We start from the raw sequence: 15,671 nt of genomic DNA on the forward strand, positions 1-15,671 counted from the left end.
GTCCCAGCATTCTCAGACACCATCCACATTGAACCCCACAATGCCAGCCTCTGAGCGGACAGTGGCCTGGGTCTCCAACATGCCTCACCTGTCGGCTGACATCGAGAGTGCCCACATCGAGCGGGAAGAGTACAAGCTCAAGGAGTACTCAAAATCGATGGATGAGAGCCGGCTGGATAGGGTACGATGGACTCTACCAGCTCCAAGCCCCAGTGTTTCCTTTTACCCACAGGGGAGATCTCTAGTCACTTCCAAAGGAAACCTCCAGGGTCAGTTATGGTGGAAAGAAAAGGCAAAAACCTGATCACCTCTTGAGAAGCCTTCAGTCCATCTGGGGAGACCAGATACACACAGTTGTTAAAAGTCACTGTCAACTCTATTTTGTAGGTTATATATATCGTAGACTATCTGGGGATCATCTATTTTAGGCTTACCTCCATGTTCTTCCCGAGGAGGAACATAAGCCCTGGCTCCTGTGACTGCTTAGGAAAGGGAATGTTACTTTACTGGCAGTAGGAGCTAATAAATTGGGTGGGGATGGAGGGGGTTGCAGCTATATTACAAGTGATGTCTGGCCTACCCAGTCACTGTCCCATGGGCATAAGTGACAGTCAGTAGTCAGGGGATGCATGTGGTAAAGTAGTATGTATCGGTCATGTGTGAAAAGGCCATCCAGACCCTCACTTGGTGGAGGCTGAGGGCAAGGGCACCAAGAGCTCTGGGGCACACACAGATAACTTAGCAGAAAGTTACTTGAGGAAGCTGTTGCTCCTAGGGCCAGAGGAAGAGGGTGGCTGCAGGATTAGGTCATATATAAAGAACATATGACCCTAACACAGGGAAGTGGTCTTTGAGCATAGGAAATGTTGGGACTGACTCAGATGGGCTTGACCAGCAAATTTAATGAGAATTAAACCCTAATATTAGCCCCAAGGCAGCCACCGTAGGAAGTTAATTCACATCTCTCCTCTGCATGTAGAAGGGTTGGTGATATATGTATGTATCCTCTTCAGAGAATGAGGAAAGTCTTTTGTGTCATTTTTTTTTTTTTCTGTTCTGTGCTTCAGATGAGGAAACCTTGTTGAGAAAGGCTGTAGACTAGCACTATCCAATATAACTTTCTGCAGTGATGAAATGTTCTGTAATCTGTACCGTTCACATGTGGCTAGTTGTGATTCAGGAACTGAATTTTTAGCTCTATTTAATTTTAATTTTAATTTTGTAATTTTTTTGAGACAGGGTCTTGCTCTGTCACCCAGGCTGGAGTGCAGTGGTGCAAACGTGGCTCGAGGCAACCTCCGCCTCCTGGGCTCAAGGCATCCTCCTACCTCAGCCCCATGAGTAGCTAGGACTACAGGGTCGTGCTACCATGCCTAGCTAGTTTTTTTTTTCTTTTTTTTTTTCTTTTTTTTTTTTTTGTCGAGACGGGGTTTTGCCATGTTGCCCAGGCTGGTCTAGAACTTGTGAGCTCAAGTGATCTACCTGCCTCAGCCTCCCAAAGTGCTGGGATTACAGGGGTTGAGCCACTGTGCCTGGCCTAAATTTTAAATAGCTACATGTGGGCTGGTGGCTACCATATTAGACAGCACAGCTGTAGACTCTAGAGCCAATACAGCAGATAAAATGACACTTCTGAGCTCTTCCAGCTCTAGAATTCCTAGATTCTCAGCCTAGAATTCACTTGTAGACCTCCTATCCTTGGCTCCTTGACAGAGCCAAGGAGAGGGTCACATGGAGGACAGCATCTGCCTTTCCCCCATCAATTGCCTTTTCTTCCTATGTCTCCAGCATGTGTTCTGGGGCCTGGCTTAGGGCTGAAGAGTCACCCTATTTTTAATTTCTGAGCACAGTTACTCAAGGTGTGCTTGTGAGTCTAGGTTTCTATGTGGGTCTTCATGAGGGGCCATACATAGACCTCAGGGTGTGGGTGTCTGTGACCTTGCTCCATTTTGAGGGAACCTCAGCACCATGGCAGGGTCTTCTCAAAAGCAGGTGTGTGGATGTGATCCACAGGCAGGGAAGGGGTTGGGGAAGGCAGCTGGATGTCCCTCAACATGCAGTGGCTGTGCTTGGCAGACAGGGATGGAGGCTGGGTGGTGGGCTTGGGGTGGGGCGCCCCTCACAGTGCGGGGTCGTGTGCCCGGCGGGCAGGTGAAGGAGTACGAGGAGGAGATTCACTCACTGAAAGAGCGGCTGCACATGTCCAACCGGAAGCTGGAAGAGTATGAGCGGAGGCTGCTGTCCCAGGAAGAACAGACCAGCAAAATCCTGATGCAGTATCAGGCCCGACTGGAGCAGAGTGAGAAGAGGCTAAGGCAGCAGCAGGCAGAGAAGGATTCACAGATCAAGAGCATCATTGGCAGGTGAGGGGCGGCCTGGGGAGGGGGTTGTGAGGGAGAGCCTGAGGCTGAAGAGAGCAAGTGGGCGAGCTACTCCTCTGACTCCCATCCCCAAACTCAGGAGCCCACCAGGAGAGCCCACCACTCTTCTCCCCAGGAAGCCACCCACTCACTCATCACCAGATGGAGAGAAACCCCAACCTGCTTAGTGTATTAAATATACCTTTACCAAACCCTGACCTCTCTTCTGATAGAGTAGCTTCGGAAGCCCTTGGAAAATGTACCTGTCCAACCATCACTGCATTTGCATTTGCATTTACCCTAGGCCAGGACTCCCCACTAGTTATTCTCAACCTGTGATGTTCACCCAAACCTAAGCAGGTCCCTAGCCAGAGTAGCCCCTGCCCTTCCTGGGCGGACCCTCCCTCTCTAGCCTTGGAAAGGTGTTCTGTTAGAAAGGGTCTTTTAGCCTGTGTATGTTTTCAGCTGCTCCAGCAAGCCCTGGGCTCCAAAGAGGGTATCCTCAGCAAAGAGGTCAATTATCTTCAGAGTGGTGGGGTCGGGGCAGGGGGGACCCTGGGCCCCACTCCAACCAGAGCCACCTCCATTTTGATCCATTCTAAATGTATTTTGTGTAAGATTTAATTAGAAGAAAAGGGCTTCTTGAAATATTTTTTGAAAACCATTGCTCTAATTGATATCCTTTGTGATAAATCACCTTGAAGATCTTCACAGTGAGGTGACATGGGGGATGCAGAAGCCAGGTCCTCAGCCATGGAAGGTTTGGGGAAGGGGCACTACTGTCCTGATTGGGATGATGGAGGCCTGGAGGTGTCTGGATGGTAGAAGTCTTTGAGGCACAGAAAGCTGCCTTAGCAGGGAGGTGTAAGGGTTCCTGGGAGGAAGGTGGAGAGCATGATCCTGAGTAACAGGAAGTCTTGCATCACGGCAATGGAGGGACTCTGATTCAAAGGGATAAGGATGCCTGAGGCTTTTCCAGAGAGCTGTGGGGTTCCATGGGCAGGCTCTGAGCCTGTGCCCGCCACTAACCCCACTGAAGCCCGTCCCTTCAGGCTGATGCTGGTGGAGGAGGAGCTGCGCCGGGACCACCCCGCCATGGCTGAGCCGCTGCCAGAACCCAAGAAGAGGCTGCTCGACGCTCAGGTGGAAATTACAATGTCATTTATCTTCTCCGTGTCCCATCCCCATCCATCCCACTGTCTTTCGTGCACTCACTACACCAGCCACCCAGCCCCATCACCATCTGTCTCTCATAGTCTGCTGTTTTGTCCACTGGCTGCTCCTGGCAGCCCCCTAGTGACCCCATCTTCATCCCATTGTCTGTGCCTCTGTCACTCCTGGCAGCGTCAGCCCAACTCCTGTGCCTTCCCGTCCAGTCTTCTCACTCCTGTCTGCATCTCAGGACCTTCTCTACCAGAACCTTGGTCTTTCTGCCCCTAGACCCCACCTAGTTCCAAGAACTCCTGCCCCTTCTTTGCTCACTCCTATTCAAGCCACATTGTTCAGCTTCCTGTGCACTCTTGGGCCAGAGGGTTAGAAGCTGCCATTTTCTGGAATAGAGCACAGGGCAGTATGATCTGTAGTTTCTCCAGGCCCTGGCCGGTACCCTGAAAACGTGGGGACCCATCGCCTCTGTTCTCTTGGCTCCCCAATTTTCCTGTCTCCTTGGCAGCTCCTGCATAGTTTCCTCTTCTTGACTCTTCAGATCTTGAAGGCCTTCCATCCTGTAACCTCCCTTTGCCCTCAGTATTTAAGTCCAGCCTCCCTTTGGCCTCCCTCCCACTCTGGCCCTCACACCTTCCCAGCTGCCTGCTGCCCAGCCTCTCTTCTCACAAGCCAGCTTCTAGGACCTCCCTTCTGCACCCTTACCCCTTGCTTTCCCAAAATTCTGCTCATTTTCCTACCCATACTCCTCTTTGCTCTGACTGCTAGGCTCCCCCCACCTGCCATCCCCTCACCAAGGCTCCTGACCCCATGACCCCACTCTCTCCCACTGCAGCTCCTCATCAGGTAATTCTCCTGGTTCCGCTTTGGCCACGGGCGGAGGACACAGGGGGAGGTGACTCCGGACCACTGCAGGTTGGTCGTGAAGCCCACTCCCTCCAACACCTCCGGAGCCTCTCCCCTCTCAGTGCTGCCCTCCACACCCAGAGAACCTCCACAGACTCCAGCCCTCCGACACCTGCACAGATCCATCTCCCAAGACACCACCCAAAGAAAGCATTTGCTGCTGCTTCCCAGAACTGTCCAACAATACCTTAGCAACACCAAGAGTTGGGCTAGATGGGCCCAGCACATTCACAGGGCACACCCACTTCCCTGCAAAACCCACCCCCTCCCAGCCTCCTCCTGACTCTAAGCCCTCCTCTTCCTCTACCTCTCCAGTGTATGTCTGTCACCCCCCATTTCACCAGAGCGTCCTTAGGGGCTGGGGGTGGGTTTGTTAATGGGGTGGAGGCGATGATGGGTTGGAGGATCTTGGCTATAGGGGCTGTGCTGACTGCAGCAGGTAGGTTGGGTTTCCCTCTTCCTTCCCTAGCCTTGGTTCTCTACCCCCCTTTCCACTCCTCACCTGATTCTCTCTCTTCCTCCTCCTTATATCTGTGAGGCAGAAGGCATCTGGAGCTCATATTAGCCCCCATTGGGTGGGAATTAGGAGTGGGTAGTTAACTCAGGGAGACTTGAGATACCCTGGAAAAAAATGCTATTGAGATGTCCTGACATTAGGCAGGGTGGGTGGAACAAGAAGGAGCAAGAAAGGAACCTCAGGTAGATGTTAGGACATGGACTTGATCATGTGGCCTGGGAGTTTAGAAATGGGGAGAGACATCCTCCTAGATCAGATCGTGGGCTCAGTAGGCATGTTGATTCCCAGGGAGAGGTGCCAGGAACAGCATGGTAAAGAATGTACTCTCAGAGCTCACATCCCCAGGTTGCTGATGCCACTCACTCCCCCTCTCCTGCCATTGAGTGGCCTTGCCGGACACATAACCCTACCTAAAAAGCCAGTAAATGAGAACCTGTCAGCTATAACCATCATTTCTGAGATGCGATTTTCTTTGGGATTGAGCTGCAGTGGGCAGTGGCTCCTTACACTGTAATTTTAATTCTTTGCCTGCCCAGCCTCTCTGTCAAAGTAGCTGGTGATCTGTAAACAGATGCTAAAAGGCACCAGGGGACTTTGCCATTTAAAGGACTCCTGCAGTGAATTCTTTTGTAAAATGAATAATGGCACCCTAATTTATCCACTTTCTAAATTTGGGTCCATGGGGGTGTCCAGCGCATGCTTATGTGCTGTCACCAGCAGACAAACAGAGGGAATGGAATCTGGGGGTTCCTTCCCTGCTCCCCCGCCATACTCAGGATACCCTACCATAAGCGATTTCCTCTCACTGACTTGCAGAAAATGTGTGAGATACCCAGCAAGCTAAGAAGGCAGTATTGCTGGGTGTCTCATATCCAAGGCTAGGGTTTGGGTGACCTGAGAGGTTAGCTCCTTGATCCTAGGATGGAAGGGAGAGCTTATATAGAAGCTTTTACTTGGAAGGTTTTGTATCCTAAGGTCAGACATAGCTATATTGCCAAGCCTAAATGCCATGTGGCCCAGGAAATAATTTGGCCATTTGTTCTAAACCACTTGTGGTAGGTATTGGTACCTCTGCAACTCAGCCATTAATTAAAAATTAATTTTGAGCCTGAATTTTAAAAAGCCAAGTGTTGCCCCCCCCCCCCCCCCCCCCCACACACACACGGACATGTACAGTACAAACCCCAGATAATTACAACAGCCAAACAGAGAAGGAAGTGAATTTCCCAACCAGAAGTGTAGGGAAATTCAGATGGCTTTCTTTTCTCCCAGCAGAGGAACAGAAGGTGGAGCTAAGGGCAGGAACCAGGAGTTGGTCCAGGAGCTATAGGAGGTGATGAGAGTAGGACCAGGGGTAGGAGCTGCTCTGGTACCCCTCACCTTCTAACTGGGAGCCCAGGGAGAAGGACTGAAAAGAAGATGGGGGTGGAAAAGAATAAAGCTAGTTTCTGCTTCCCAGGGATGTAGAGATTGGGGCATGCTGTGTCTGCAGAAGCTCCTAGTCATTTCCGCCATAATTGTGAGAGAGAGGGGCAGCCCTCCCACAAGATTTTTCCCTCTCATATCACTTCCCTGAATCCCCTTCCTTTCCCCCCAGTACAGTTAAACCTCTAATTTGGAATGTTATATTTGAGAAGATGGCCACTGTGAATAAGTGACAACACTGAATGACAGTGTCTATTTAATGAAATGCATGTCTTCAAAATATATACAGAACTTGATGAAGAAGGCCTTTTCCACTCCTCAGGGAGCATGCATTAATGAATGGATAGGATTCAAAAGTCTGTTTTCTGGTATGGGTTAAATATCCCCTCCTACAGACATATTTCCACCACTAAGAAAAGCTTAGTACACCTTTTCTTCACAGATAAAGGAAAACTCAAGCTCACTTTTTGTTCAAATTATGAAGAAATTCCAAATCCACAGGGGTTTGGATTAATGAGGTTTTGCTGTACTGCCTCCCCTTATTCCTCAACATGAAGTTCCCACCTCGGATTGGGGATGGGTGGGAGGGGGTTTCAAGAGGAGGAGGGTGGGATGGGCAAGGAATATACATAGGTGAAACCAGAGAAGGGTTAGGTTGGGGGTGTGGTGGGAACTTGCTGTTTTGATCTGGTTTCCTGGTGTGACACTCTGGGTTAAAGGCTTGAAGGCCCCTGTTAGGAGTCTAGGGGTGAGATTCTCTTCTCTCTGATCCCAGAGGACATTAACTTCTACTGCAGGTGAGAAACAAAATAGGAGGATGGTGGGGACTGTCCTGGGAGGAGGGGGTGGTCCATGGCTTGTGGTGTGGGCTGGCTATAGGGGAGGCCACTGCTAGGGGACTGGCATCCAGGCCCCCTTGAAGCGTCTCAATAAGTCCGCGCTCTCCTTTTTGGTGTCTTGCAGGAGAGGCAGCTTCCCCCCTTGGGTCCAACAAACCCGCGTGTGACGCTGGCCCCACCGTGGAACGGCCTGGCCCCCCCAGCCCCACCACCCCCACCCCGGCTGCAGATTACGGAGAACGGCGAGTTCCGAAACACCGCAGACCACTAGCCCACCCAGCATCACAGACCTTCTCTTCCTTTCCTGTGCACCCCACCCTGTAACAGCACCAACCACCAGGATTGGACATCACCGAGGAACAGCGGGATTGCCTCCCCGAATGCCTCCCTGGGAGGCACACTGATTGCCCACCCCCCCACTGCACCATTTCCAGGAGGGAGAGTGGGGACCCTCAGCCGTCCCCTTTTCCTTCCCATTGGGGTGCTGCCCTCTCTTTGACCCCCAGGGACCCTTGCCCCAGGACACCGCCTACCCCATACAGACCCCTTCACTCCGGGGTGCTATCCCCATCCTCTGCCTCATCGTTCCCCTGAACACTGGGGGACAGACCCTCACCCCCACCCTGGGGGTGTGGCACCTCCAAACTTTCAACTTCAGGGTGACTTTTTTAGCAGTAACCAGAGCTGACAATCTAACTCCCCTCCACCGCCCCATTTTGGCCTCCCCTGCCCCCCTTGTTACGGGGAGGGGACCCCGGGTGAGGGGGCCCTATTACCCCTTGATTTCTCAGGAGCGTCTGGGGGGGGCTCAGCACGCACAAACTCCTTCTCCTTCTACCACTCTTAAATTTACTCCCTCCCCACCCAGAACCCAGATGGGGTGGAGGGGGCCACCGGGGCAGGGAGGGGGCGGCAAGGGGGGAATGGGAGTTGTCTCCCCTTCTCCCCACACCTGATCTGCTCTCGGCTGGTCCCAGAGCGGGGTGAGGGGGCTTATGCCCCCCCCTCCCCCAGTGTGTTGGGTGGGGTGGAATTGAGGTTAGGGTGAGGGGTCAGGGTTTAGGAGGGTGTGTATGTTGGGAGGACAGGCTAGTTGATCTGTCCTACTCTGACACACAGTCCCCCTGTCCCTTCCTTCTCTCTTCTTGGTCTCTACTCCCAGGGGGAGGGGGGAACTTACTCTAGGAAAAGCCATGTCTCTCTCCCCCAGGGTGGGGGGACCTGTGTTGGAGGAGGGGTGTTGGGGGGCCCCCTTCCATGACTCTGTCCCCTGGGGGAGGTAGGACAGGGCTGGGCTTCCCTCTCATCCTCCCCCTCCCAATCTCCTTCCATCTCCCTCCCTCCCGCCAGCTCCACAATTTTTCGGTGTTTCTCTGTACATAGTTCTCTGGCGGGATAGGGGAGGTAGGATGGATGGGGTTTGGGGTGGGTAGGCCATGGGAGGGGAGAAGCCCCTCCTTGGCACCCCCTCTTCCCTGACTGCTGTCCCCTACCCAGCCTTGCCCCCTTCATCCTTTTGCGTTTGGTATTGAGACTCTCCTAGACTCTACTCCTCTTTCTTTTGTATGGACAGTTCCCCTTCAGTCCCATCCCCCTACACATACACCCAGCCGGGGCCAAATTTATACTTATATAAAAGTTGTAAATATGTGAAATTTTATCCCTGTGCCCTTTCCCCACCTCAGGCCCTAACCCTGGACCCTCCCCAACCTTCCCTCTCTCTTCTTTGGCTGTTGTAATTATCTGGGGTTTGTACTGTACATATCCGGGGTGTGTGTGTGTGGGCTGGGGGCAACCCTTCTGTACAGAGCTTCCTGGCCCCCTCCCCCCCCGCCCCTCTGCTTCCCTCCCCACCCACCACCTTAACGGTAGGGAGATGCTCTTCCTACCTGTTTTATTTTGTTTTCTCGTTCTCCCTCCCCACCCCACTCCCAGCCTTATCTATCCCCCCTCACTGTCCCCTTTTCTCCACTCCCAGCCCCATTTCCTTTTTTTCTGGAGTGTGTGGTGAAACAGAAAAAAACATGTTTAATAAACGGAGATTGTTCTTTTATCGCTGTGCCAACTTTCTTAGGCAGGGCTCTCCAGACCTGTACGGTGGTAAGATCTGCTTTTTGAAAGGAAGCTGATAGCCTGAGAGGAAAACCGTATATCCCCACCTGATGCCACACTCTCCTCATAGAATGTCACTCTCCCCTCCCAGTGAGATTTTTTATATTTTAGAGCAGGAGTTTTGCACTGGCCAAACTTCTCCAGTCTAACTCTCCCCTCACCACTGTGTCACTTAGTCCGAGGCCAGGAACAGCGGCGTTATCTGATAAAAGAGTTCATGTATATATCCACATTCATCTCTTCTAAAAATTACCTAGAAATAAGGTTTCTTTAATTGCTGGTTAAAATGCTCCCATGCAGAAAAGAGGAAAGAACCTGCCTGGTTCCTTAGCAAATCTGAGTTCCAGTCCCAGGTCCACTACTATTAGCTGAGTGAAGCTTCCAGCCCGTTTCACCCGCCTGGGAACTGAGGACGGCAACCCCCACCCTCGCAGGGCCGGTGGGAGGACACAAGGTGATGTGGTCAAGTGCCAGGCCCATACGGTAAGTGCCCAACTAATCTTGCCCCTCTCAGGACCTACCGGGGGCGGGTGCTACACTTAATCACCGGGAAACGCAGCTTTCCGGGGCGGCTGACGGCCCGCCCCTTCCGACCGGGCTGTTCTCTCCCGGGCCGTGGCTCTCGGTCCTCTGCAGCGGCGAGGACTTCGGCAGCTCCCCGGGACGCCGGTTGCGCTGGCACCCTGGGCCAGCGCCCTCCTACTAGCACCGCCCTCCTCGTCTGCGGTAGCCAATCAACACGAGGCTTGTAGGCTGCTGTTCCTCGATTGGCTACGGCTCTAGCTCCGCCCGCCGTACTTGGCGACGGTGTCCGGCGGGGAGGCGGCGGCTTCCGGCCTGGGACGGAGCTGTAGCGGCACTGTAGCTGCGAGGGCAGCGCCGCGTGTGTAACTGCGGGGGCGTGTCGGCGGGAAGGACAGCCGGGCCGGGACTCGCGGTGTCCGGGTGACCGCGGCTTCCCGGGAGCAGACCTCTGTGGGCACTGTGAAGCGGAACGGAGCGGCGGGGCAGGAGCTGTTCTGGGCAGGTGAAGGCAGGCTCGTGGCTGAAGGACCTCCTTCTCATCTTCCACAGGGGCTGAAAGTTAAAACCCCGGTTGGTGTTTAGTGGTGGTTGTCGTTGTTGTTTGTTTTTGCTTTCTTGGTGTGCGGGACTGATTTGCAGAAACCGCCACTGACTTAAAAGTTTCCAATTATTGTTCGTTGGGCGGGGGAGTTGTTTGAGATGTGGCTCCCTTTATCCAGGGCTTCTGTGACCTCCATCTTTTTCTCTGCAGCCTTCATCCCGCGTGGAGTCTACCCCAAGCCCCTCTCCTCTCCCCAATTCTTGTCACCTTCGAGGAGGCCATGGAAACCCCAACACCTTTGCCGCCTGTACCCGCCTCCCCGACCTGCAACCCAGCCCCACGGACAATCCAGATCGAGTTCCCGCAGCATAGCTCATCGCTGCTGGAATCTCTGAATCGCCACAGGCTAGAGGGAAAGTTCTGTGATGTGTCCCTCCTGGTGCAGGGCCGGGAACTTAGGGCTCATAAAGCAGTGTTGGCTGCTGCCTCTCCTTACTTCCATGACAAGCTGCTTCTGGGGGATGCGCCTCGTCTCACTCTACCAAGTGTCATTGAAGCCGATGCCTTCGAGGGGCTGCTCCAGCTCATTTATTCAGGGCGTCTCCGCCTGCCACTAGATGCTCTTCCTGCTCATCTCCTTGTGGCCAGTGGCCTTCAAATGTGGCAAGTAGTAGATCAGTGCTCAGAGATTCTTAGAGAATTAGAAACTTCAGGTGGTGGAATTTCAGCCCGTGGAGCAAACTCCTACCATGCCCTTCTTTCCACTACATCCTCTACAGGAGGCTGGTGCATTCGCTCTTCGCCTTTCCAGACCCCAGTACAGTCCTCTGCTTCCACTGAAAGCCCTGCTTCCACTGAGAGCCCTGTGGGAGGGGAGGGAAGTGAACTGGGAGAAGTGCTGCAAATTCAGGTGGAAGAAGAAGAGGAGGAGGAGGAAGAAGATGATGATGAGGACCAGGGGTCAGCCACACTCTCTCAGACTCCTCAGCCCCAGAGAGTATCAGGGGTTTTTCCCCGTCCTCATGGACCCCACCCACTGCCCATGACTGCTACCCCCCGAAAGCTTCCAGAGGGTGAGAGTGCACCCCTTGAGCTTCCTGCCCCTCCTGCACTGCCCCCCAAAATCTTCTACATTAAGCAGGAACCCTTCGAGCCTAAGGAGGAGATATCAGGAAGTGGAACTCAGCCTGGAGGAGCAAAGGAAGAAACCAAAGTGTTTTCTGGAGGGGACACTGAAGGGAATGGGGAGCTAGGGTTCTTGTTGCCTTCAGGGGCAGGGCCAACATCTGGGGGAGGGGGTCCATCCTGGAAACCAGTGGATCTTCATGGGAATGAAATCCTATCAGGGGGTGGAGGACCTGGGGGAGCAGGCCAGGCCGTGCATGGGCCTGTGAAGCTAGGGGGGACACCCCCTGCAGATGGAAAACGCTTTGGTTGCCTGTGTGGGAAGCGGTTTGCAGTGAAGCCAAAGCGTGACCGGCACATCATGCTGACCTTCAGCCTTCGGCCTTTTGGCTGTGGCATCTGCAACAAGCGCTTCAAGCTGAAGCACCATCTGACAGAGCACATGAAGACCCATGCTGGAGCCCTGCATGCCTGTCCCCACTGTGGCCGTCGGTTCCGAGTCCATGCCTGTTTTCTCCGCCACCGGGACCTATGCAAGGGCCAGGGCTGGGCCACTGCCCACTGGACTTACAAGTGACTGCTGAGGCTATACACTAGCTTCTAGAACAAGATAACCACTGCTGCTGATGGATACTTTTCCCTCACTACCATGGCACACCAGTCATGGATCTTGTAATCATGCCAAGAGAATAGATACATTATGGACCACTTGTTCTTAGATAAGGCCCTCTCAGCCTGGCAGATGTGGAAACTCAAATTTCTCGTCCCACTCCAGGTTTTGGCTAGCCAACCCTGCAGGAAAGTGGTTCATAGGCCATTCATACTAAGTTGATCACTTGTCCATGGTGGACATTTTTGTAGTGGTGATGTCCATTAAGGAAACCAGATTTTCAATTATTTAGTGAAAGAGGAGTTAGAGCAAAAGACAGTGGTAAATGTTTTATTCCGTCTCCATGAGGAATTGAAGGAGTTGGTTTCCACCTAGAGATACATTTGATTTAGAGCTTAAGTAATTCAGAGGCTAAGCTCTAAGCTTTTTTTCTCTCATTGCTGGAATGATTTAAGCGGAAGTTCTTTTGTGTACTTTTAAAATTGTATCTTTCCAGGAGCCCCTCAGATTGTACCTTGCTTTCTCACCAGTAGACACCTTCCCAACACTTTTTTAATGTTGTAGTTGAGCACTTTAACAAGTTGAGCATTCCATGTTTCATTCTTAGAACCTTCTTTAATAGAGGGCATTCCCTCAACAGCCTGTGCCTCTGGTCTACCTTTGACCACCACTGATAACTAATATATTGGTCACAATGACTGGAATGTGACTAGTGATCTCAGGAGATGGCACTGTCCTAAAGTGCTCTCAGGGTGGCACCACTGCTCTCTGAACAAGTTGCCTTGGTCAGAGGGACTCAGGTTTGGGACAGCACAAGCTGAAGGCTGGAGAGTAACTTGCATAGTAGGACCATACCTATTCCTTTCCCATCCCACCCACATATGATAGACAGCCCCTCTGTTGAGATATGGAGGGGATAGATATTGGAATCGGGGGTGGGACTTGCAGTTACTTAAAATATTTGAATAAACTGTGCCCTGAAACCTAAACTGACAATGGACTGGATTGAGTAATTTGTGTGGGAGAGAATGTGAGAATGGGGCTGCAGAGCCTTGGGTGTGTTCCTTAGGTGGCTAGGTTATGTTGATGGGGAAGGAATGGGATGGTATCACACTGGTGCCAAGAACACTCTCCTGGACTTAGGCCCTGACTTGCTACTTAATAACCTTGAGTAGGTTGCCTTACTTTTTTTTTTTTTTTTTTTTTTTGAGACAGAGTGTCACTCTGTTGCCCAGGCTGGAGTGCAGTGGCACAATCGCGACCACACTGCAACCTCTGCCTCCTGGGTCCAAGCGATTCTCCTGCCTCAGCCTCCTGAGTAGCTGGGGTTATCAGGCACCCGCCACCATGCCCAGCTAAGTTTTTTGTATTTTTAGTAGAGACTGGGTTTCACCATGTTAGCTAGGATGGTCTCGATCTCCTGACCTCATGATCCGCCTGCCTCGGCTTCCCAAAGTGCTGGGATTCCAGGCATGAGCCACCGCACCTGGCTGGTTCACATGATCTTTATAATATTCCCCAACTTCCTGTATTCTGTGTGCTTGGTTGGTTGGTCTACAAACATTCAGTGCAAAGCACTATGCTAGACCCTGATTCATATACTGCCCTCAAAGGGTTCACAGGTATTACCAAAGATAGACAAGCCATTACAACGTGATGGATAAGTTGATGATAGTGGGCAGTACAAACCGCTTGAATGGCACAAAGAAAGCTAAGTAAAACCTTTTCTAGGTCAGCAGAGGTTTCACAAACACAGCTTCCATGTGCCACAGTGTGGTCATGGGTGTGGGTGGCTGAACTGACACGGAAATGGTAAACAGAGGAGTCAAAGTGAGAAGTATAGGGCCAGGGGTAATAGCCTTCCCCAAAGTTTGTTTCTGAAAGTTACGAGGTATGGCAAGCAGAAGGGTCTGAAAAATGTGACTGTGGCTAAGAAGGTAAATTCTAGCTGGGATTTGTCAGCATCTCAAAAGAGCCATGCCATGATCCCATCCCCATGATAAGGACTGTGAACATATTGGGAAAGGGGATGAGGAGGGGTCAACCTATCTTGGATCTGCTATAATCCCATCCATCAGCTATTCTTGACACATATTCTATGGGTGGCTATATCCATTGGCCAGGATCCTTTGGCTTCAAGCACTGGAAGCTGGCTCTGGCTAACCTCACCAGACAAGGAATTTATGGCAGGATGTGGGGTGGCTCTTGGAATTGAAAGAAGGGCCAAAGGACCAGCTATCAGAAGGCTAAGACCTGGGTCAGCGTCAGGGGTCCATGGAGCAGGAACTCCAAGGCATACAGTTTGCGATGATGACCCATTCTTGTTTCTTGTGTCACTCATCTCAAGATAAAATTTCCCAGGGAAAGAACTCTAAGCTTCATGACCACCCTCTGGTCAGGGCACCTTAATCATATAGTCCATCAAGATGGCAACAAAGTGGGCATGGAATCCCCAAAGGCAATTTAAGTCCTAGGACAGAAGAGAATGGGTTCTGGCCAGCCCACAGCAACAGAGACACACACGCGACAATCTCCATATGTTACACATTTTGGGATCCCAAAGCCTCAAGTATACTTGCTACTTAGTGGGTGTTCAAGATATGCTGAAGCTGCCCAACTTCCACCTCTGCCCGCTGGACTTAAGGCAGAATTGTTTCCTCCCTCTCCTTAATCCCCATGACACTTTGTCCTTACTTGTATCAAAGCAATTAAAATAGCTTGTTAGAGTTTTTCTTCTTTTGTTTTTAGGTATTATACAGAAAACAAGTGCCGAAATTAAAGATTTTGGTTTAAACACATAAACTTGTTACCTCTCTGCCTCTGTCCTTCAGAAGATGCAGTGGAGGAGATGTCCAATCTAGTGTCAAAGGATAGCCCCATTCCCAGAGCCTTTGCTCTTTTAATTATCACCTCTCTCCTTTATCTTTCCCCTCTATGTCTCTGTAGTTCATTACATTTAACCATGCTCATAGGGTAGTGAGAATTAATTAATACATGTAAAATACTTAGAACCGTGCCTTGCACGCAGTAGTCACTCAATAAGTGTTAGCGGTTATTATGAGTGAGACCAGTAGTCATCGGTTCCTCACACCTTTACTGCGATCAGTTCTCCCAGGGAGAGATCACACTCATAATAAAGGAAATTGCAAGATAGGGGGAAATAAGAGCTATCAGAGCACGTAGCAGAGGTCCTAGCCTGGCCTAATAATTGGGAGATTTCTAGATGAAATGGAAAAATTTCTAGTGAAGGGGCAAAATATTTTCAACAAAATTGGAAATGAGGCACATAGTACTTAGTAAGGATTACATGTTATCATTATCATTACCTATCTCATAAATGCTACAGTTCTTCAGGGCCCTTTATGCCCTCTTCTAAATTTACACACTCCGGGGTGATTTTTTTTCCCCATGCAGAACTCATGTTGAAATTCCTGGGTGGGCCGGGCGCGGTGGCTCACGCCTGTAATCCCAGCACTTTGGGAGGCCGAGGCAGGCGGATCACAAGGTCAGGAGATCGAGACCATCCTGGCTAATGCGGTGAAACCCC

General features: G+C 51.4%; 2 protein-coding genes across 7 annotated transcripts in view; both read left to right on the forward strand.

Annotated features, from left to right (window-relative positions):
- The window catches only part of SYNGAP1 (synaptic Ras GTPase activating protein 1), a 31,965-nt gene extending 24,445 nt beyond the window's left edge, over positions 1–7,520 (forward strand). Inside the window, exons 16-20 of one of the 5 annotated variants that reach the window (XR_004245778.2) lie at positions 8–181; positions 2,152–2,363; positions 3,413–3,503; positions 4,360–4,439; positions 7,336–7,477. Coding sequence is in view for 4 of the 5 variants with exons in the window: in XM_032141468.2 (XP_031997359.1) it covers positions 8–181; positions 2,152–2,363; positions 3,413–3,503; positions 7,336–7,482 (624 nt within the window). In the remaining variant the exon portion in view is untranslated. Of the gene's footprint in view, positions 1–7; positions 182–2,151; positions 2,364–3,399; positions 3,504–4,359; positions 4,441–7,335 lie in introns of those variants that run through there. The other 4 variants (XM_032141468.2, XM_058432481.1, XM_032141473.2 and 1 more) reach the window with 4 other exon arrangements.
- A 2,591-nt stretch (positions 7,521–10,111) lies between these two features.
- ZBTB9 (zinc finger and BTB domain containing 9) lies at positions 10,112–13,113 on the forward strand. Of its 2 annotated transcripts, none has more exons than XM_032141484.2 (2): positions 10,112–10,350; positions 10,600–13,113. In XM_032141484.2, exon 2 carries the CDS (start codon positions 10,670–10,672, stop codon positions 12,089–12,091), a length of 1,422 nt encoding a protein of 473 aa, XP_031997375.1. In that variant the 5' UTR covers positions 10,112–10,350; positions 10,600–10,669; the 3' UTR covers positions 12,092–13,113. The 2 variants fall into 2 exon arrangements, with proteins under 2 accessions (XP_031997375.1, XP_031997376.1); XM_032141485.2 differs by having other exon boundaries at positions 10,112–10,418; positions 10,600–13,105.
- The last annotated feature ends 2,558 nt before the right edge of the window (positions 13,114–15,671 follow it).

The sequence above is a fragment of the Hylobates moloch genome, unplaced genomic scaffold, assembly GCF_009828535.3.
Source record: "Hylobates moloch isolate HMO894 unplaced genomic scaffold, HMol_V3 SCAFFOLD_20, whole genome shotgun sequence".
Classification (NCBI taxonomy): domain Eukaryota; kingdom Metazoa; phylum Chordata; class Mammalia; order Primates; family Hylobatidae; genus Hylobates; species Hylobates moloch.